The sequence below is a fragment of the Thamnophis sirtalis genome, unplaced genomic scaffold (genome assembly GCF_051295495.1).
Source record: "Thamnophis sirtalis isolate CommonGarterSnake01/CBP01778 unplaced genomic scaffold, rThaSir2_p1.2 scaffold_3, whole genome shotgun sequence".
Taxonomy (NCBI): domain Eukaryota; kingdom Metazoa; phylum Chordata; class Lepidosauria; order Squamata; family Natricidae; genus Thamnophis; species Thamnophis sirtalis.
The window spans coordinates 13,775,284-13,798,317 of NW_028261383.1; the positions used below are offsets into that span (position 1 = coordinate 13,775,284).

Here is a 23,034-nt window from a genome sequence, read left to right on the forward strand (position 1 = left end):
CCCTATGCTGAATTATAACTTTCTATCCCCTCTCCCCCTTTCAATGCCATGTAGCTTGTAAATCTTCTGTCCCCCCTTCTGCCCACCCTTTGCCATGATGTGATTTGTAGAAGGTTGTGAACTTTTAATTAGTTTACTTATGCCATGTGTGATTATATATGTCTTTTGATACGTTCCTTTTTGATGACGCTGTAACTAACTTTTTCTAATAAATAAGCACTCTGAACAAGACAGAGATTGCCATTTCACCCAAACTGCAGCCTTCGTGTTTTATTGGGAAGCAGTTTCAGGAATTGGAACCGTGAAGTGGACCACTGGTTTGGGGAGACCCCTGCATCCTGCAGGCCGCTGTCTCTTCAGGCTAGTCCTGAGGGAGGGGGAGGACAGGTTCAGGGGTGAAATGCTACCGGTTCAGACTGGTTCGCCTGAACTGGGAGTAAAAAAAGGCTCTCGGGTCGGGCGAACTGGTATGTCCCAGGATCAGCTGTGACACACGATTTCTATTGGCTAGAAAGCAGCTAATCTAAATCGTGTGGCACAGCGGATTCCCCCCCCAGCTCACTTTTCTACTTACCTTTGCAGGCGCACTTGGTAGCAGGCTCTGCCCCCCAAGACGCCATCATATCTCTTTTGGACACTGTCCATGCGCAGAAGGTCCTGCGCATGCGTGGAGGGGGCGTGCGCACGCTTACATTTGCCAACCACTAGCGAAGGTAAGTAGATTTCACCCTGGAGAGACCCCCATCCTTTTCACTCCTCTGTGCCCCCAAAGCAACCATTGTAATATGGGGGGATACCTTCCCCATCAATCAGGGGTCTCCCCACTCTTGGGCCACTGCATCATCTTGGGCAGCTGAGGAGCCCAGAGAGGATCTCCCAGAAGCAGGAGAAGCTGCCCTTCTGCAAGGGGACCAGGAGGGCTCTGGCTGGGCATTCAGCTCCTGTCTCCCGAAGGGCCCCTGGGTGAGGCTCAGAGAGCATCCACTTGGCCAACAGCCGGAGGCAAAGGAGGCTCTGAGGGAGAGGCAGCCTCTGTTGCTGCCACCCCCAAGCCAAGACCAGGTAGCCCTTTTACACAAGGTCAACTGGTGATGCTGGAGGAACCTCTGGACACAGGAGCAAAATGGCTGCCTCCTCCCCAAAGGAGCCCCCAGGAGCCCCCCCAGTTCTTCCTCCTCCTGGATTTTGCTTTGCTTCCTCCCCCTTCCCATCACTCAAAGTGAAATTGGAATCGGGGTCTCTGATCAACAAGGAGGGTAGAATCCCTCTTAATTGCAACCTCCCCAAAGATACAGCAATCAAGAGGAAAAGAAATCCTTTATTGGTTTAAAATTTAATCATTTAAAGATGTACAATTGTTAAGGAGAGAGCAGCCTGACAATTGATTTCATCATCCGTTTTTCTAAATCATGAAAAGCCATAAATGCCAGTCTATAAAAAAAATCACTGTCTAATGTTACACTCGGTATATGGATTGTCAAACTTTGTGTTATGAAATATATGGTCAAATAACTGTGCAACAATCAATTAAAAATGCATCAACTAATTTAGCCGCAAAAATCTCAAAATGCACACTTCTCTTAGTAATAGTTTCATCGAAGATCACATTAAGCAGATAAAACTAAGGAAAAAACAAAAAGAAACCTCCACCTTCATCCCCAAGAAATATAATGAAAATTAACAACTTATGAATCTTTCTTAAAGTAAAGCCAATGAAGTCTTCATCCGATTCCTCACCCCATTCTCTATAAACCCATCTCTAAAACCTCATCTTTAGCCTCTAACCTCTATCCACTAAGACTAATCAGCAAAAGCCCATTAAGGGGGTTATGCTACCTATTTATCTATGATAAACTATTATCTATGAAACCCAATTTGAAATCTTTTGATTCCACAATTAGTAACAATCAATATATTCTTTTCTCCTCTGCTCCTCAATCATAATAGAAACAGTTTACTGATTCAGTGATAAAAGAAGTGATGAAAGACCCCAGAATCTCTCCTGGTTCCAGCATGCAGGAAGGGCCTGAAGGGCTCCTCCTGAGAGTCCGGCCAAATTCAGAAGGAGGCCGATCCCATCTTCTCTCCTCTCTCCTCCGCTGGGCGTCTCCCCTGCAAAGAGGAGGGAGAAAGTATCCAAGGGTTAGTTGGATCAAGACAGTCAGAGCCTGAGAGGTGCCAGAGGATCAGAGTTTGGGGGCAGGAAGACCCCTCCCCCGAGCCCCCTCCCCCAAATTCCTCACCTTCCGGTGTTTGAGGTGAATAGGAGAGAGAAGAGGGATTCCCAAAGCATCTTCACCCTCACTTGGTCCTTGGACCCCAAAGGCCCCCTCCCTCTCACCCCATACGGCCCCCACGGAGACCACTCACCTGCAAGGGGGCTGCTAAACCTTCTGGTTGCTCCCTGGATTGGAGAGAAAGACACAGAAGGAATGAATGTCTGGATCCTCTGAGGAGGAGAAATCTCTCTCTTCACCATTCAACCTCTTCAGCTTCCCAAACTTCTCAGAGGACATAAAGCTTTTTAGTGATTCATTAATTAAACTCCCATCTCCACCTATCTCATTAAGGTGACTGTAGGTAGCTCACAGTAAAATTCAATGAAATGCCACGTAGAATATTTAAAACACTAAAATGAAAACCAAAATCTCCCATCAGATCCTGTTGCCTTTGGTCAGACAAGAAGATCGTGTCCAGTGTGTGACCTCTGTCTCCAGTCGGACCCCGGATGACAGCCATGAACTCCTGGGCTGCTTTGGAGGCCAAACCCAGGGATGGCAGATTGAGGTCTCCCAGGACCATAATCCTGGGCAACCCCATGCCAACCCTGAGATGCCCCCAGCAGCTGAGGCAGGGAGCTGGCCATGCATCAGGGAGGCTGGTACAGTAGCAACAATCCCAACTGGTGAGCCCAGAGTCAGAAACAGGAAATCACCACCAGAATTGTAGAGTGGGAGCCTCCTGAGTGCCAGAAGAGATTCTCCGATGACCCCTGTAACCCCACCAATCCTGCCCGGGGTCTCAGCTGGGATCCTGAACCCTGAACCCATCTGGGCACATCTCTGAGAATGGAAGAACCCCCCTTCCAGAGTCAGCCAGGTCTCAGCTATGCCACCAGAGGAGTCTCTAACCACTGGGGAAGATGGCCTCACTGGTGGTTTCCCTATTTCCCCTCAAAGAACGGAGATCTCTTTCCTCCAAAGGGGGCCAAGGCTCCACCATGCAGACTCTGGGCTGCCTCCCCTGCCTGAATCCAACAGGGAGAGTTTCCCTTCTCCTCTGCAGAATCAACCAGTGCAAGGAAAGTGGATTATGTGACATTCATGCCTAAGGCAGGACTAGAACTCAAAAGTTTCACCTGTTGCCCTCACCGCTAAGCCAAAGTTTAAATAATACTTAATAATTTAAATAATATTTAAATAATAAGCCAATTATTATTCCACCAGAAGCAGACTCAGAGGGAACCTAGGGAGGATGGATTAGGGGGAAGGTGCTTTAAAAAGTGGGGGCCTCTCTGTCTTTTCATCCCCTCATCCCCCCAAAGTCTTCCAAAGGGTCAGAATGTCTCATGCAGCAGCTGCTCCCTCCAACTTACCCTGGTCTGAACTGCTGGATCCTTTGTCACTTGCTGGAAAAGAAAGAAAAAGGGGATGAGGGAGGATGTCTGTCTGTCTGTCTGTCTGTCTCTCTCCCTCCTTATAGGAAGCTCAGCTCTTTCTGACTCCAGCTGCCTCCCTCCCTTTCTCTCTCCCACACAATAAAAAAATGCACAAATAACATGGAGAGAGTTTGGATCAAACTGCTTTGGTTAAAAGGCATTGGAAAGAATTATTAAAATTTATTATTTACATCATACAAAGCCAGAAGGCAGTGCTGGCCTAAAAAGATACAGATGGGTTTAAAGTTTATTTTTGTAACCGGTTGTGAGCCTTTGGGACAGGAGACCAAGAGGAGTTCCAGCTGGCATCTCCCAAAGCTCCTTTTCCCTCAAAATGCCCCCTTTTCATCCCTAATTTTATGGAGCTTCTGACTCTCACTTGGCCAAGCCTTCCCTTTCTGCCTCCTTGGGGAACAGAGCATGTCCTCAGTCAGAGGGACCTTCCACCACCTGTGTCTTCTCCTCTTCTTAAAGGTTCCTTCTCCCAGATGTTTCTCCTAGACGTCTCCACTTCTACTAATAGCCTGGTTGTAATGAAATGGGGGCCCAACTTCTCCAGCCTGGTTCTTAGCATGAAGAGGAAGACACATACATACACACACCCCTCTCAAATAATTGTGTCCCTGCTCCCTGCTCTAAGTTGGAGATTAGATGGAAAGAGGACAATTCACTCACTTGGTGCTGCTTTGTAGTCATCTTGACGTTTTTCTGCAAGAATAAAAATCAGTGAAAGCTCAAAAGAATCCACCAGAGATCATCCAAACTCTCCCTCTGTAGGAGCAAGAACTCCAGATGCTTCACTGTCACTTAGTCCCATCAACCAAGACAGAAAGATCTTCAAAATACAAATGCATCTCCTGATTTGCCCCAAGAGAGACCTGCTGCCTCCCAGATGGATGGAGGGGAATTGGGGGAAGCAGAAGGAGCAGCTGGGAGGGGAGGGAGGTTTCCATGGAAATCCTTCTCTGCTGCTCTCTGACCAAAGCCTTTGAAAGGGACAAAGGAACTGGGATGCCTCTTCCCAACTCAGAAGGAGACAGGACTGCCCGAATCTCAGACTCAGCTGAATAGAAACTGGAGTCCCAGCAAGAGGCAGAGATCTCAGATGCTCCCCAAGAGGGCTGGGAAAACAGGACAGAAGAAAGCCCAGAAGAAGCTCCCCAAAGGGAGAGACTTGGGGGGAATCTCCCCATTTTCCTTCCATCATCTTCCCCTCACAAAAAGATACTTACTGAAGAATACCAGGATCCCAGCAATCGCACACGCCAGGACGACAGCCACAACGCAGCCGATGATGAGCCACAGGTTGGATTTTGAATTGGTTGGTTCTGAATGGGGAGAAAGAGCAGATCATTGAAGGAGAACCCCAAACAATCTTCCCAACCAGGGAAGAGACCTAAAGAAGTGAAAGCTGGAAACACCCCAAATTAAAAACTCCATGGGCTCATTTTTGGGTCCTTCTCAAGGTAACATGAAGGCGCCTTGCTATCCGTTGTTAGAGGACGTGTCCTCAGGATGCTGCCTTCTTCTCACACCAGCCCAGCATGAAGGCAACTGAATTCATCTTTGGCTTTTCCACTCAAAATCAGCCCTTTCCCACCTTATGACTCATAGCAGTTTTCAAAATAAAAACTTCTCCAACACAATAAAACAAACATTTATTAAATAAAAACATTTTTGTTCTTTTTATAGGCTGCCCCAATAAGTCTTGACTGAGTGGAATTGGGCAGCTCTGCATGCTTTTTACTTCAGTTTCAGTGTTTGCATTTTATTAGTGGAAGTAAAATAGGGAATTTCCTCAGGATTGGCCAAGTATTGGGATGGGATTCTGTCCTTTCCATCACCCAAAGTCAGTTCTACGGTCTGGTCCCTGCAGCTTCTCCAGCCTCAAACACTGGAAGGACCAATGGATGAAAGCTCAGCTATGCTCACATCTGGACACAGCCGGGGTCAGATTTCTCTCCCACCACCCTCCAGCCTGCCAGAGAGCCCAGCCTTCCCCTCCCTGCAGCCTCTCACCCTTCAGCTCCAAGTCTAGAGGCTTCTGCAGGCCATCGTGCTCCACGTGGCACCGATAGCGGCTCCTCTCTTTGGGGTCGATCCGGATGCTGAGCCAGTAGTGGTAGGTCCCATCCGCGTTGGGGGCCACAGACCCATGGAAGGTCTCTTCCAGCCATACCTCCCCATCCCTCCTCCAGGAGGCATCGATCTCCCTGGGGTAGAAGCCATCCACGCGGCAGATGTGCGTCTCCATCCCATCCTCCACCTCCGTCCGGCTGCTCACCGTCACCTTTGGGGTCTCTGCAGAAACGGCACCCCCAGAATTAACTCTGAGCCCCTCCAGAGCCTGGAAGGTGGGTGGGAAACTTGGAGGGGCAGGAAAATCTCCCACCACTTAGTTTTAACCCAAAGATTTACATTCCACACTTGCAGCCTCTCCAAGAGTTTTAGGAAATTGTCCAGATCTGGAAAAGGCTCAACCAGAAGAATTCCTGATTTTGAGTCCTTCCCAGGGACTCAGCCTGAAAAACCTCCTGAAGCAAATTGAGGCTCCAAGGAAATTCCTCTCTGGCTGCTTTGAACTCTGAGTGATCTTGGGCTCCTCCCTTCAGGGGAGGGAAAGTGGAGATGGTCTTTTAAGGTCCCTTTCAAGACAACAACAACAGCACAGAAGATTCTCCCTACTTTTTGCCTCCTCTTCTGCTCCCCTGAATCTGAGGCTGCTCCAGGCCTCTTTCCAAGGGACACAGCCCCAATTTTAAGAGGAAGAGAGATCAAAAGGAATCTCAAAGGGATCAATTGGGAAAAGAGATTTTGTCTCTTAAAAGTGAGGGTGGGTGGCAGAGAGAGACTGATGCCAATGGAAGAGAGGGTCATCCCCAGGCAGGGAGGGGCTGTTGGCAATCATCAGGGGGATTCTCCCATTGATCCTAATCTCATCCATCTGATCCTGGAGGGATGAAGGATCCCAGGGGGGGGAGAGGTAGACCTAGGGGAGAGGGGGGGTCTTCATGCAAGAGGGGCTGGAAGAGAGGGAGGGGTATTCCCACCAGAGCAAACAGGCTAAAGATCAGGGACCCAAAGGGGCTGAATGTGTACAGGAGATCCAGCCAGAAAGGAGGAAAGTCTGGATCCAGATGCTCACCTGTCCTCTGCAGAGTCTCCTTCCCATAGGACAGGTACTTCTCCAGCCACTCAATGCATTCTTCCTCCAGGTAGACCTTATTTCTCTGATTCCATCCTGGATCAGCGTCCCATTTCCTCTGGGTGATCTGGGCCTGGGGGACGGGAGCCACCCAGGTGAGGGTCTCCTTGTCGAAGGTGAGGAAGGTCCTCCCTTCGTAGCCATACTGCACAAACCCTCTTTTGCTCTTGTCTCGCTGGAGCTCACAGCCATACATCTCCTGCACTGTGTGAAGGCCTGAAAGACAGACAGGAGGATGGTTTGGGGAGTCCTGAAGATAGACAGAGACCCCCCCTCCCTGCAGTGACCTTGACACAGGCACTGACACCCCCATTTCCTCCCAAGCATTCAAGGGAAAGAAGCCTCCATCAGTAATTGCCCTTTTCCCTTCCCTCGACCAGCATCCCTGCATTTTCCCCCCAGGACGGAGCCCTGAAGCTCCCCAGGAAAAGGGAATCTGGAAAAGCCAGCAGAGGATCCCAAGGGAGATTGAGAAAAGAAGAAGGAGTCGCAAAGAAACGGAAGGACGGAGACCCTTCCATCTTTCCTTCTGCCATTCCTCCGCAGGGGAGACTCTTGGGGGAGGGGGGAGGAAGGGATCCCAGAGAGGGAACAGTTGCCTGAACCTGCAGCTGCAAAGAGGGAATGAGAATCTTGTGCCTCAAAGAGGATCTGGTCGATCTGGAAAAAGCTTGCAGGGATCCCTGTGACCATAAATCATGCTCTGTGTTCACAAAGAGCACCAGGTCACAAGGGCTGGTTCCCACTTTGGGCTAACCAGAAGCAAACCATGGTTTAGCGTAATGTGGGAATGAAGCCTCGAAGGGCTCCAAAGGAATATTTCCCTCAGCAACAGCAGCAAGTGGCCCAGTCTGATCTGGAGACCCAAAGGGTTATTGACCTTGCAAATGAAGTTTGAAGGCCCTGGAGAAGATATTTCGACTTCAAGTGAAGAGATTCTTGGATTTAAAAGAAAACCAAAAGGAAATCCTGAATTGTTTCTACTCCTGTGTGGGCTTGAGAGGGAGGAAGGACGCCAGGAACCCTCGAATCTAAGGGAAAACCACCTGGAAGTAGAGTTGAACTAAACTGACCAGTCCTCTCCTTTCCTCTCCACACCCAGGAATGACAGGTGAGGGGATCCTTTCTCTGCATCTTCTGCTCAGCCAGAGAACTTCCCTTTGGAGGAAGAGGAAGATCCTCGGGAGATCCAGTCTGATCCTTCCCCCGAGAGGAAATTCCCTGATCTCCCCATGGAAAAAATAGGTCTGGATTTCTGTCCAAGAAGAATCTCCTGCCATTCACAGGAAAGCACTAAATATTTGGCTGCAGTTTTTAACTTCTGAGAACAAATTCTGTCATTTCAGAAGCATCCAAAGCTAAGACAGAAATTGTCTTCTTTCCCTTGAAGATGAAATGTGTTCTTATCTCAGGTTTGGCACAGAATTGAATATTTGTGTAGCAAAAAGAAAGCACAGGGATCCCATTGAAAAGGCAAGTTGCGTTTTTGGTATTTAGTGTAAGAACACTATTAATGCATCTCTACAGGTCTCCGCATGAAACAATTCTGGCCCATCTCTGAGCCTGGATCTTCAGGGGGATTCCTGACATCTGAAAAACAGTTCAAGGGATCCTCCAGGGTCAAAAGCTTAAGAAAGGAGGCTTTAGAGAGGCTAAAATATATTCATGTTTATAACTGCTGTGAAGTTATAAACTGTCCTCTCTCTCCTTTCCTTATGTTACTTTCTATTAGTTTTTATCTTTTTGTTGAAAGGTTTTAGTAAAAAATCAGACAGAAAATTTAAAAGGCTGACAGGACGTCAGGGATCATTAAAACAGCATTGAAAACACAGGAGAGGCAAATGTCACCCAGCCTCTCCATGAATCAAGGCAGAGCAACCACATCTGGAGTATTGGGAGCAGTTGTGGTCCAAAGGCCTCCGAAAGGAGAGGAGGGAGCCGGGGAAGGTCCAGAGGAGGCGACCCAGGCGATGGGAGGGGGGAAGCAGCCTCCCTTGGAGGGAAGGTTGGGACCTTGGGGGCTCTTTAGCCTGGAAAGGAGGCTCCCCTCCCCTCCGGCCGCTCTCCTTCCTCCTTCCTCCACCAGGGGGAGCCCTCTGGGCCCAGCTCTGATCCCCTGGGAGGCCAGCAGGGGGCCTGGAGGGATCTGGGGGGATCCTGGGGGATCAGGGGCAGGACTGGCAGAGCTCTTGGGAGGAAAGGAGGGGAAATGGGGGAAGGTTTTCCTCAGCCGAAAGGAGCCTTTAGCTACACACACATTTCCTTCCATCCCTTTTCCTAAATGAGGTTTCTTGGAGGTGAATCTTCTTCCCCCAAAGGTGGCAGAAGAAGGGGGGCTATGCTGAAGAAAGAGCCTCCCACCATCCAGGGCAGCCCCTCCAAGAGGGCAGGGCAGGAGTTCGGCCTGAGGGACCAAGGAGGGGAAGCCAGGAAGGCTCTGAGGGACTCAGGAAGGGCCCCAAATGGAGGCTTCTTCCTCTCCTCTCTTTCCCCCTCAAGACCATCCGGAGGATCCTGGACCTCTGATCCCCCCTCCAAGAGCCCCCCACCCCATTTGGGCCTCTCCTTCCAACTGGAGGATGAGGAGAAGCTCCTGGCGTTTGGGGCCCCCTCATTGCCCCCCAAAAAGGGGGAGAAGGAAAGGGATCTAGTCTCCCCAGGTGGATCTGCACCAGATCCCTCATTTCTCTGGAGTGGAAACAGAGAGAAGGAGGAGGATCTGCTTCCCCCAGGATCTCCTTAGGACCCACCTGCCCTTTTTTCAGGGAGGGGAGGGGCCTGTGATCCCCTTCCTCCCCCACAGCAGGAGATCCACCCAGGACCCTCCAACTGTCATGGGGGGAGGGGAGATTTCGGTCTCTTTTTACCTCAGTTTATATCAACATCCAGAAAGAAAGATGGAGAAATTGAAACACGTTTCCATTAACTGCAATTGGCAGAAATCGTCAGCAATGGAGACAAGGACAATCTTATATTGGTTAAAGAAAAGAATAAACATATTAAAAAAAGGCTTTTCAAAAGGTGTGGAAGGAGCTTTTCCCTTTGAAGGGACCCCCCTTTCTCCCCCCTCTGGTTCCTGGGGAGGGGATTATGGGGCCAGAGGAGCCACCAGACCCATCACTCACCTTCGCTCTGATTGTAGCGAATCCTCAGAGTCTCCAGGTTTACTCTGAACGTCTCCTCGGCGGCACGATGAATCTGTGTCTCTCTGTCCCAGTACTGGGGATCCTCCTTCCCCACCTTCTCCATCCAGGAGACTCGAGGCTGCATCTTCCGGCTGTGGCTGTCGTAGTGAATGAAGAGCTGATCATCCACGTACCCCACAGAGACAAAGTGGGGCTGCTGCCCCTGACTGGGGTCCCAGATGGAGGTGAAGAAATACTTCAGGGAGTGGGAGGAGGCGCCTGGAAGGGAGCCAGAAGAGAAGAGTTAGGGGGCTTCAGTCAAGGACCCGGATCTCATGGAGGCTCCCATCTGAGGCTCTGCGGAGGAAGATGGAGGAAGAGGAAGAAGAAGAGAGCTGGGGGGGAGGAGGAGGAAGGGGGGAAAGGAAGGGGGAGATGTGGGGAGAGGAGGCAGGAGGGGGAATGAGCGACTGAGAGGAAAAGAAGAAGCTTTTGGGGGGCCTGAAGGGTTGGAGGGCAGGGAAGGTGGGGGGTGAGAGAGGAGGGGAAGGTCGGGTCCCCCAAACTTCACCTGCCCCAATTGTGTCCTCCCCCCTTCCAGCAAGGCCTCCCTCAGACCCCCTTCTGGATTGCTCAGTCTCTGCCCCAAGGAGGCTGCAGTGGCCCCGCAGGTAAAAGAGGGGATTCCACCCCCAGAAGCTCAAAAGCAGCAGGAAACCCCACCTGGTCACCCCAACTTTCCATTGACATCACTGGGGGCCAAAGTTAAAAGCTGCAGATGTTATAAAATGGGGGAGGGGGAATCTGGGTGAGACCAGAGGCCAATGTGAACCCTCACCCTAACCTCAATATGGGGAGGCAAAGAGGGCAGAGAAGGGAGCAGCAATGAAGCCACGTAGCCTCCCAAATCTTCCTCCCGTCCCTCTCCCACCGCCCTGGACAATCCCCCTCCCCTCCCAGAGTTCAGGCATCTGAGCAGGAATCAGCCTTGAACCCAGGACTCCGAGGGGCTCCCCCTCCTTCCACAGGGAATCTCACTGGGATTATCCCCAGATTTCTTCATCTCAGCAACCCAGTTAGGGCCCCGGAACCATCATTCCCAGAGGCTTTTCCTCTGAATCTCCCCCTTCACTTTCCCCAGAAGCTGCTCTGACCCTCGTCCTCCTCTGGGGCTCATCCTGCACTTTGTCAGCCCAAAGAAAGGCAGAAATGCCCCTCAGCCTCCTCGGGAGGGGATTGGGATCCTGCTCTCCAACCCTTCACAGGATCAGAGACTCTCAACGCAAAGGCCTAAATCAGAGTTTCTCAGCCATTTGGACTTCAATTCCCAGAATTCCCCTCATTCCCAGAAATCCATGGGCCTCTCCACCCTCCCCCCACCCCCCCTGTCCCCCCTGAGGCTGCTTGAGTTCCTGCTGAGACCAACCATGGGGGGTGGGGGGTGGGGGGGGCTCAGCTGGGAAGAGACTCTAAGGCTGCCCAGTGAACAGAAAAACATCAACTTCTAACCAGGTTACAAGAATAAAAAGAAAATAAAATGAATAAAATGCAGCTGGGAAATCTGTTAAACTGGAAAATCCCCAAGGCCCCTTTTTGGTCTCCATTCTGAAAGCTCTTCAGAGGAGAAATTCTTTCACCAAAGATTTGAAAGATCATTTTCAGGATCCTTCATGGGATTTATTTGGGCAGAACCTGGGTCTCCATGGAAAAGGGCAGGACCTCCAAAGCCCAGAGAAATAAACACAGGGAGTCCTCGGCTTATGATCATCATTGAGCCCACCTCTTTTGTTGCTAAGTGAGACAATTTTTAAGTGAGTTTTGCTCCATTTTATAAATTTTCTTGCCACAGTTGTTAAATGAATCCTTGCACTTGTTAAATTAATATCCTGGTTGTTAAGTGAATCTGGTTTCTCCATTAACTTTGTTTGTCAGAATGTTGCAAAAGGGGGTCACGTGATATGGGGAGACTGCAACCGTCATAAATACGAATCAATTCCCAAGCATCCAAATCTCAGTCATGTGACGATGAGGATGCTAAAAAGGTGTGAAAAATTGTCATTGTGTCACTATTTTCAATGACATTGCAACTTTGAACAGTCACTAAATGAACTGTTTTAAGTAGAGGACTGCTTGTAGTCCCACTGCCCATTCCCTCCAGTATGGCCTCCCAGTCCTTCCCAGTCCAAGGCAAAGGCCTGGGCCTCCCCCTTCCTGCTCTTTCCCACAATCCCGGAGGCTTCTCAGAGCTTTTTGGGAAAAGGAGCCCCAGATCCACTTCCTGCTCTGGGGAGATTTCAGGATCCAAAGGGATCGGAGCTTTTCTCCAGCAGAAGGAGGGGGGGATCGGACTCTCCGTGATCCAGAACCCTTGTTTCTTTCACTTGTGGGGCTGAGCAGTGAGGAAGCCTGAAGTCTGCCTGAGAGGAGAAACGTCTGAATGGAACTCGGGTTGGACATCCTCACAGTCAAGAAACCCCTTCATGTCAGTTTGGGCCTGTCTGTCTCCAAGCAAGTCCTTCATCTCATGCTCCCCATCCAGAGGTTCTTCTCTTCTTCTGCCTCCAACCAGCCTCTTTAACCCTTAAGATCCTGACAGATTTTCTTTCTGTCTTTTGAAAAGCTGCTCCATTCATAGGGTCGTTTCTCAGAGCAAACAGCCAGGAACCCCCCCAAGGCCCCTTCCTGATTCCTAAGGAATAATAAGTACATTTAAAATATTTTGGATTCTGCAAACTGACCCATGCTGAGAGCTCCTGAAATGGAAGGAGGAGGACTTGGGGTGGAAACATCCCTGCCTGTCCTAGAGAAAAGCTCTGGGGATTTTGGGGTTTAAGACGGAGAAGAAAGTGAACATAATAAAGGCGGATTTTTAGAAACCTTATTCAAAGGAGCCTTTCTCTCTCTTCTCCGGCTGCATCCACAGGGCAGCCTTATCTCAAAGGTTCAGTGTTTGGCGTTGGCCAAAACATTGAACCGATTCCAGAAACAAGCGGGGTCCCCCCAGAACCAGAAGCCGCCAAGAGCCACCAACCCCCCCTCAAAAGCTCGGGAGATCTCGGAAGGCGAAGGGGGGAGCGAAGGGAGCAGCAATGAGGCCATGTAGCCCACCTGGATCTTCCTCCTGCCCCCCACCCCGCTGGGAAATCCCCCCTCCCGTCCCAGAGCTCAGTCACCCAAACAGGAATTGGCTTTGAACCCAGGGCTCAGTGGGGCTCCCCCTCATCCCTTGAGCCAAGGTGGCCCAGTGGTTAGAATGCAGCATTGCAGGCTAATTCCGCCCACAGAGTTCGATCCTGACTGGCTCAAAATCGATTCAGGCTTCCGTCCTTCCAAGGTCAGTAAAATGAGGACCCAGATTGTTGGGGACAAGATGCTGACTCTGTCAACCGCTTAGAGAGGGCTGTAAAAGCACTGTGAAGCGGTATACAGGTGGTCCTCTTTTTACAACAGTTCATTTAGTGACCATTTGAAGTTACAAGGGCACTGGAAAAAGTAATTTATGACCATTTTTCACACTTACAACCATCGTAGCATTCCCCCATTGTCACATGATCAAAATTCAGACACTTGAAACAAATGGTTCATATTTATGATGGTTGCTGCCATGTGTGGCCATGTTTTGCAACCTTCTGATGAGCAAAAACAATGGGGAACCAGATTCACTTACAAACCTTGTTACTAATTTAATGACTGCAGTGATTCACTGTGGCAAGAATGGTCATAAAATGGGACAAATTCATGTAATAAATGTCTCCCTTAGCAACATAAATTCTGGGTCAATTGTGACTTCAACTCCCAGAATTCCCCTCATCCCAGAAGCCCCTGGGGCCTCCCCTCCCTGGCCCCACCCCCTGCTCCCACTGAGGCTTCTTGGGGGTTCCTGCTGAGACCAATCATGTTGGGGGGGCTCTGCTCGTCTCCCTAAATTCAGCCTCTGTGAGGAGGGTCCTGTCACCATTAAACCCTCTGGGGAATCCAAGGTAAACATACAAAAGGATTTCAGTTTTTGACATGCAAAGTCCTGATCGAGGAACATCAAAGGTTTTTTAGGGGGGGGCGGGACCAGGAAGGAGGAATCTTTAGGCAGATGATTTAAGAAGCGCTTCTCTCCAGACTCTCATCCGGCTGCATTCACAGGACAATCTCAGCCCGGATCGCTCCACTGCAGCAGCCTCTGCCAAGACACGGAACCGATTCCAGAAACCAGCCGGGTCCCCCCAGCACCAGAAGCCCCCAAGAGCCACGAATCCCAGCTAAAGGCAGGGAAGAGGACCCAGGCGGAGGGGTTGGGCGGAGGCAGCCAGGAAGTTTGTGAACTGACCTGATCACCTGAAAACGCCGCTTTCCCACAATCTCCGCTTTGGGGGAGGGAAAGGACTGAGCTTGGGGCGCCCAGATAGACTTGACGGAGGTCTGGAGGGGCCACCCTTGTCCTGCTCCCAGAGGGGCTCTCCTGGGGAAGTGGGGGGGGGAGGCAGCAGGGTCCCATCCAGGCTTTGGGACCTAATCTCAAAATGGCCAATGTGGGGAGGGGGAGCGGACTAGAAAGAGGACCGAAGCAGGATTCTATTTCTGGGAATAAACTTTTGGGGGGAGGGGAGAGAAAAAGTCCCTGGAAGAAAAAGAGGCCGGAACTCCCAAACTGTCCAAAGGGACTCACCAACACAGATCTCCCGTAGGGCGACCGCCAGCAGCACCCCGATCCACGGGGACACAGAGCTCAGGGCCATCTTACCCGCGATCCTCACTGCTCTCTCTCGAAGTTGCAGGCAAATGGAGACTCACCCCGGCGATCAACAACGCAACAATCCAGAGTTAGCCGGCGATTGGCCAACCTCAACCAATTGAAAAAAAGTACCCTCTAGTCGTCATTGTTGCTAGGCAGACGTCCAGGCGCAACCGGCCAGAGAGGAGGGAAAGGGAAAGCGAAAGTTCCATCAGGAAATCCCCTTCCAGCCATTCCGCCTCTTGGGGGGAGGGGGGGGAACTGGGGGGAGGGGAAAAGCGGGAGCCTTTTCTGGGCCTGGGGGGAGGGGAGACCCCGCACAGCCCCTCGCAGTGGGAGATCAGGTGGAGATGCCAAAAAAGACAGCGAAGTCTTGGGCTGCATCAACAGAGGGAGAAGATCAAGAGAAGCCGAGAAATGATCCTTCCGGTTTATCCTGCAGAAGTGAGGCCACCCTTGGAGTGTTGACTCCACTTCTGGTCTCCAGGATTCAAAAGAGATGCTGAGACCCTGGAAAGAGAGCAGAGAGGGGCAACAAAGACGCTAAAGGAAGGTTGGAGGGTATGGAGGACCAAGGAGAGAGCTCGGTATGCCAGGCCGACAGAACAGAAGAAATGCGGCGGGGGGGGGGGGGTTTGTGTGTGTCAGGATAACTGACTTCCAGCACTTGAGGGGCTGTCCCGGAGAAGAAGGGATTCAGCTCTTCTCCAAAGCCCCAGGTAGCAGGACATGGAAGCAACTGGTGGAAGCTTGTAAAAGAGAGATCCAACCTAGGAGGAGAAATTTTCTAAGCATGAGAACAATTACTCAGTGGAATAACTGACATCCTGGAATTCTGAGTGCTCCTTCACTGGAAGTTTCCAAAAAGAGACTGGAGAACTGTCAGAGTGGGATTGTATTAGGTCTCCTGCCTGGATATGAGGGGTGGACTAGGAGACCTCTGAGGTCCTTTCCAGTCCTATGATTCTGTCTTTTACCTCAGACACCCCAAGTGATCTTCGCTCTGGATAAAAATGCTCAAAGGCTTTTTTGTGGCATCTTCAAGGCGAAGATATTTCTCTCTAGGGGAAAATGCCAGAGGTATCAAATATAATATATGAATTCCCTGTTTCCTTTTCTTCTCTGGGGAAGCCATAAATCTTTAGGAAGCTCCAAACTCTTCTCTTTTCCCACAATAAACTAAGATGGCTGCTCTCTCCTTTGGCGGCTCTTCTGGAGGCTCCTTGGACTAAAATAATAAATCTCTCTTCCAATTACAGTTATTATGATTCCCAAATTCAGTATATTTTACATTTCCTATCATGAATAAAGTATGAGAAACATCCAATGGTCTTTTCAGGGCTTGAATCGTCTGTCTTCTGCAGTCACCTTTCCACTGAGCATGTACAGAGTGGAAATTAGGCCCTGTCTGTGGGAAAGAGGAGAGAATAGCTTGATAGCTCAAAAATGTAAAATATAGAACATAATATTTGTTCTATATATATAAAGAATAAAAATGTTTGAAAATGTGTCTGATCCAGAAAGTCTCAGCAAGGCAGCCCTAAGAATTTCCATAAACACGATTGAGCTGGAGATTGGCGCCCCCTGCTGGCCTTCAGCTTTGCTGTTTCTCCTCTCAATTAGCAAAGGGGGGAAGGAAAAACCATCCCATCGGAAGAAAAGGTCTCAAATACTGTTTTAAGCACCAAGCCAGCAAGAAATTAACCAAATCATGTAGAAACAAGCCAGCGAAAGATGGAACTGATCCAATTAGCTGCTGGATTGTTTAAGCTCCCTTTCTCTTTGTGAGACAGACAGACAGACAAACTACAGACCTGCGACAGGCGATTCCTGACAATGATAGGATAGGAAGGTTTCTCTCTCTTAAGTACAACAAATGTAATTTTGTGCCCCAAAGGACAAATGTAATTGAGCAGATGTGAACACTAATCCTGTGAAAGAATTCACGTAGATTGCTTCTAAATAACAAAACTTTCTGTGTGAATATCTGAGCTGTATTTTACACAACATGCTAGATTTGGTCCTCTGTCCCAAAGAGGAGACTCTCTATTTCTGCAGAAATAAACAGCTGAAAGCTTCCTCTCTCCTTCCAGCCTGACTTCTTGCAGGGAAAGCAGAACCCAACGGAGGCTCTGGCTGACCGAGGGACCTTCTGCCTCCCTTTCACCCGTCTGTATTTCTACCCCTGAAGAAGGCCGAGGCCATTAGGGGGACCTTCCGATTCCTGGTGGGTCCCTGGAAACTGGCCGTCTGCAGGATGAGCCTCCCCTTCAGGTCCTCCCTTTTCTCTCTGGGTTCACAGCAGGCAAAACCTTCATCTGTTTTAACTGGCTGGTCAGGTTATGATGTAGCATTTCATGCAAATGGGATCCACACACAAGACACACAAGTCCCTGAAGGGAAAATTCATCAAGGTTGCAGGTAACCCAATGTGAGAAGGTTATGGAGACGTATCTCTTAGGTTCATGACTGACTCAGTTACATCTGCTGTGTGAATCTGGCCTTTGTGGGTCAGGAGAATCCCTGGCAAATGAGAGGCTGGTTCCTGAGCCAGGATTTTGGAAAGGAGCCAAACAGGAGACGGACTGAAGCCGCTCAGGACAGCCTTTGCCTGTGGAAATCAGAGGAAGGGGAGGGAGCTGCCCTGCCCAAGCATTCTGGGGCCTCTTTCTCAGGCACAGCCCTCCCCCACATGCCTCATCTGGGGAGGACCCTGGTTGACCCAGATATGCACCCCCTGCCTCTCCAGACTCCTTCCTTAGGGAGGCCCAGAGTTTATTGATATATTATCAATAAATATCAATATCATTGATATAAGAGCCAAGGTGGCGCAGTGGGTAAATGCAGCACTGCAGGCTACTGCTAGATCAGCAGGTCAGCGGTTCAAATCTCACCGGCTCAGGGTTGACTCAGCCTTCCATCCTTCCGAGGTGGGTAAAATGAGGACCCAGATTGTTGGGGACAATATGCTGACTCTCTGTAAACCGCTTAGAGAGGCCTGAAAGGCCTATGAAGCGGTATATAAGTCTACTGCTATTGCTATTGCTATATTAGTCAAATGTGTATAACCATCCCGGGTGGACTACTCAAGTGTCCTCTACATGGGGCTGCCCTAGAAGAGCATCCGGAAGGTTTCAGATATTACAAAATTGGTGATGTGGGCAGTTATTATGCACCCCCAAGAATGACACCCCTTAAATCTCTGCTCCACAAGATGCATTGATTGCCAGTTTGCTTCTGGGTCCAATTCAGGGTCCTGTTTTGACCTTTGAAGCCCTTCGTGGAATGAGATCCCCCTCTTCCAATCACATCCGTCCACCCCACCAGCTCTAGCAGAAAAGCCATATTGGGGTTCTTGGCTGTTAATGTAGTGGGATCCAAGAGATGGGCCTTTTCTGATGTGATCACCATCCTTGATATTCTTCAGAAGTCCTTCATTTTTTCAATTTAGATTTATTTTATTTAGTTTGTCAAACATGTACAAGATAACAGGTAAAGTATAAACACTATATATATAAGTATAAAATATAAAGAAAATATGGTTGTGTGAATAGGCTTTGGGATCTCAAGGAACTGGGGAATTAGTAATGGGGCTGCATTGATGATCCCATCAAATCCTTTTCATCAATTAATAATAAAATGACTTGTTAAAAATTGCACATTTTAAATATTAAAATAAGATTCATATTTTAATACAAAAGAGTGTCAAAATGAATATGAAATTTAAATGACAGACTTTTCTTTGTGGAAAAAAAGGAACTTCAATGTTATCCTTGTTGGCAGCAGCAAAAATGGACAGATTCTATACTTCAAAGAAAAGAATACGTCTAATTTTGTTTCTACTTGGAAATTGCTTTTGGATTCTGTGCTTGACACGGGGGAAAAATGAAACTTTGACTTTAGGTTTTGTGGATTAGACAAGTTTGTTGTCAAAGAAATGGCTAGTACATATTAAATACACAAAATAAATAGTTGACACTGTAATGTTATTTTTATTCAACTGTATCGAAGAGAAGACATATTATTATCATTATTTGGGAGGCTTTGCTTTCATAGCCAAGAGAAAATTATTTCCCACCCCACATTTATTTTTCCAGCAAAGAACCCCACTAGTTGGTTTTAAGAGGACAATTTTCCTTCCTCTGAGTTTTCACTTTGGAGACAACGCAAAAAGAGAACGATGGGAAGACGACAGGACTCAACATGCTGAATGGTTTTCTCCTTCCTTGAGCTGAAGAGCTGCTGAAGTTGCACAAAGCTTTCACCAACGGCTGAAAACCGGCTGCAGATGCACCTACGACTGAGAGTCTCCTGGAGGCCTTGAGGGACTGGCGCTCTGTCCACTTCAAGTGGGGGGAGGGAGAACCGTCTGCCACGTTGAGTCAGGTCCCATTGGCAGTCAGCCACCTGCCATTTTAGGTGGGTTGCAGGGAGCCTCCCTCCATTTTAGGCCCTGCAGGCAGCCCCTCTGTAACTCTGCATCATCCTTTAGAGAGAGATTCTTCAGGCAGTCCCTGCTCTGGCCTCCAAACTCTGGCACCCCGACTTTGGCCTGGAGCGGAGAAGAACTTGGGCCCTGAATTTGAGAGAGACTCTTCTCCCTTTGCAAAGGGGCTTCTTTGCCCACATGAAAATAAGAGACACCAAGACATTCAGGCAAAGGGCAAAGTCTCCATTGGGGGATCTGTGCGAGAGACAGCCGTCTGCCCAGAAAGGAGGTGTGTATTTTTGTGTGGAAGTAGAGCAGTTCGAAAGGGATGTTTTCCTCCAACTATACTCACAAGGAGGAATGCAGGTGGGAGCAGCTGTGGGGAAGCGTGAGGAGTGTGTTTGTGTGTTTTGTCTAGGGACCTGTGTTTTCGCTCTTACAGAACAACTGAGTTGAAAGGGACCTTGGAGGTCTTCTAGTCCAACCCCCTGCTCAGGCAGGAAACCCTGAACCCTTTCTTATGTGTCTCAGGTCCACCAGGCTGCGTATATAGTTAAAAGAACCTCTGACAGGGGGGGGGGGGGCAATCTTTTTATCGGTTACAGAAACAGTTCACATTTTTGGTATATGTGAAATGTCAGAAAGCAAGAGATGAAACAATGAAAGAGACAGATTAAATGTGAAGCTTGAATAATAGAAAACAATGATTCTAGATGGCATTACACAAGTGGTGTTACATAAGCTCCCCGTTGGAAGAGCAAGTGCGTTCAGAGAAGCGTTGTGAGACTTGTGTTGGAGAACACACAAATCAGCATATAGAGACACTGCAGTTTCAATAGGCTTTTACTTTCATGGAAATAGAGGTTGTTCTGCCCCGGGAAATGAGGTTCTGCTCGGGCAGCCAGTTAACTCCACACTTGGGAATATCTTTCAGATCACGTTTATTATCAGGCATCCTTAATAGCAAAACTTACAGTTCAGTGTTAAGATTCTTCTGACTTTCCCTGATCTGTCCCATCACGTAGTGTAAAAAGACATTAATTCCTCTAACCCATGCCGTTGGTGCAAAGCTGCTTCTGGTAGAACCGAAGGCGATTCAGAAAGTGGTCAGTAATAAATCGATTTCCCGGGCAAAATACCCCACTGCCCAATCAGGGAGCACAGATGTGGTCACATGTTATGGGACTACATTTCCCATAAGGTAGTTACATTTCCCATGAGGTAGTTTCTTAAAGGAGACAGCTCTTAATTCCTATATTAGCTATATACTGTTGGGACAGCACAGAGGTACCAGAGTCCATCAAACAGTCCAAGTCATACACGGATAAGACAGTCAGTCATCAACGTCTTTCAGTTAAGGGATAATCCAAATAACATAGTAAATAATCATACAAACAGTCCGATAGTCAAAGTTTGCTAGCAGTTGCAAAAACTTACAATAGCTCACGCTGATGACATTACGGCACTTCTAACAGCCAGCTTCCAAACACTCAGATCAGATCAGCATCTAACAGTGATTGTGGCAGCCAATCACATTACAGCATGATTTAAAGAAACAGGTACAGCATTGTTATATGGCTTATATCAGTGGTAGTCAACCTGGTTCCTACTGCCCACTAGTGGGCGTTCCAGCTTTCATGATGGGCGGTAGTGGTTTTGTCCGATATTTTTTTTAATTTAATTGACTTTTTTAAAAAAACTCATAGCATTATTTAAAATTTTTCATTAGGTTTTCATAAAATCACCATTACTGTGGAACCAGTGGGCGGTTAGAAAATTTTATTACTAAGAGATACAAAAGTGGGCGGTAGGTATAAAAAGGTTGACTACCCCTGGTTTATATATTGCCAACCCAACCGTTAGCTTACATTCCTAACAAGTGGCAAAACTTATAGTCTATATATATTCCCTTTTCCAGATAATTTTCTATCTTCCTTAGTACTTGCAGGTGTATCCAAGGTCTTCCAGAAGACACTTTCTGTTGTGTAGTTGCTGAGAAAGAAAGTTCTCACATACCAAAAGAAACGGCCTTGGCTAAGGACAGAAAAACTCGCTTCCTTAAAGTTAAAAAAGAAAAAAGATGCTGCCGGCCATGTCAAAAGCGCAACTATCCCCCTTCAAAAGGCTAATAGTGAAGCCTAAAATCCCAGGCAGCCCCGGCTGCACTTATAACCTCCGGTTTATTTCCCAGTCACTGAGTTAGCAACGTCCCCAGGAACGTCGACCAAAATAAAGCCTTGCCTTCAAAGTGTGTGTGTGTGTGTTTTCTAAGAAGAGCCTAGAAAAGGGTTGCTCAGTTGGCCCAAGGTCCAGCTCAAGACTGTCAGCAGGTCCAAAGGTCTCAGGTTCAAGAGTGAAATTCAGACACACCTGAGCTCAACTCTGTTTCCAGCAGAGAAAAGGAAGCCAGCCCAACCTCTTCTATAGGCTGCGGCCAACTGTCACTCATCGGAATGTTTCCTCTGTTGCTAGGCAATGACCAATAGGACCTCTGTTCCGCTCTCCTTTTGACTGGCAACTTTATAGTTTCCCTGGAGACCTGGCTGCCTGGGGGGTCTCTGCCATGAGACTGGAAAGGGGGACCCCCCTCCCCTCCTTGAAATAAAACCCTTCTCCGGCCTGGGAAGTCTCCCTCCAGCAGATCCCCCTCCTCTCAGCCCTCCCGGAAGGCCAGCAAAACTGGGCTCTCTGCCAGGCACTGAGTTCCAGGTCACCTGGATTTCTGGCTGACTGATTTATCCTTGGGGCTCATTTGCCTTTTGTGTGTTGTATTTATGGTCTCCTCTCCTTCTGATACTTTGATTGTGTTGGCCCAGAGCGCTTGCGTCAGCTGGAAAGTCAGAATTAAAAGACATTTCTGAAACTTTTTTTTATGTATTGAATGGAGGGACACGCAGGAGCCATGGATAGCCAGTAAGATGGTCTTTATTGTTACAGAAAGTAAGATAACAACGATTCTTGGTTTCACAAAACACGCCCAGTATTTATAGTAATTGTAACAATCAATTAACCAATCAGGGGAGATTAGCTGTTAGGGGAAGGCTAGCAACAGCCTCTGCTGCGTCCCAGCCAATCAGGGAGCAGCAGAGCTGTTGCCGGCCCTTTTGTAAGTTTCAGAATACATAACACTTTTGAATCCGTAGAAGATACTCATTTTGAATACTCACAAAAGGCTTTCAAGCAGCCGTGTCCAACCTTTTGGCTTCCCTGGGCAGCACAGAGTGGAAAGGAATCGTCTTGGGCCACATATAAAATATATAATATAGTCAATGTATATCAAGAAGTTCCTCTTTATATATATATATATATATATATATATATATATATATATATATATATATATATATATATATATATATATATATATATATATATATATATATATATATATATATATATATATATATATATATTTATTACAGTATCAAAAGTTTTGCTCTGCTTTCCAGAGCTCATAGACCGCACTAATAGCTGTCCAGGGCTGAATGTGGTCTGTGAGCTCTGAATTGGGCACACCTGAAGTCCACTTTCTAGGCCCTCAAAGATGGCCACCTCTTGAAGGCATCTGGGAAGCCCAGGAGGAATTGGGGGGAAAAGTCCCAACACTTTTCACTCCTCTTTGCCCAGAAAGAACCACTGTAATATGGGGACATCTTTCCCATCAGTCACGGGTCTCCTCACTCTTGTGCCATATTGGGCAGCTGAAGAGCCCAGAGAGGAGCTCTCAGAAGCAGAAGCTGCTCTTCTGCAAGGGGACCAGGATGGCACTGAACTCCTGTCTCCCAACCTGCCACTGGGTGAGGCTCAGCCACTCGGCCAACAGCCTGAAGCACATGTGGATTTTGCAATAGCAATAGCAGTTAGACTTATATACCACTTCATAGGGCTTTC

At 48.3% G+C, this 23,034-nt stretch overlaps 2 protein-coding genes across 2 annotated transcripts in view; both read right to left on the minus strand.

The window, feature by feature from the left end:
• Positions 1-23,034, minus strand: part of LOC148047228 (BOLA class I histocompatibility antigen, alpha chain BL3-6-like) — a 94,731-nt gene that overhangs the window by 32,041 nt on the left and 39,656 nt on the right. The window lies entirely within an intron of this gene.
• Positions 1,301-14,718, minus strand: LOC106549228 (major histocompatibility complex class I-related protein 1-like). The gene is made up of 9 exons (XM_087711131.1): positions 14,649-14,718; positions 9,989-10,267; positions 6,804-7,079; positions 5,678-5,959; positions 4,891-4,986; positions 4,334-4,366; positions 3,596-3,628; positions 2,371-2,404; positions 1,301-2,112 (listed from the first exon to the last, which is right to left on the minus strand). Exons 1-8 carry the CDS (start codon positions 14,716-14,718, stop codon positions 2,385-2,387), a joined length of 1,089 nt encoding a protein of 362 aa, XP_087567257.1. The 3' UTR covers positions 1,301-2,112; positions 2,371-2,384.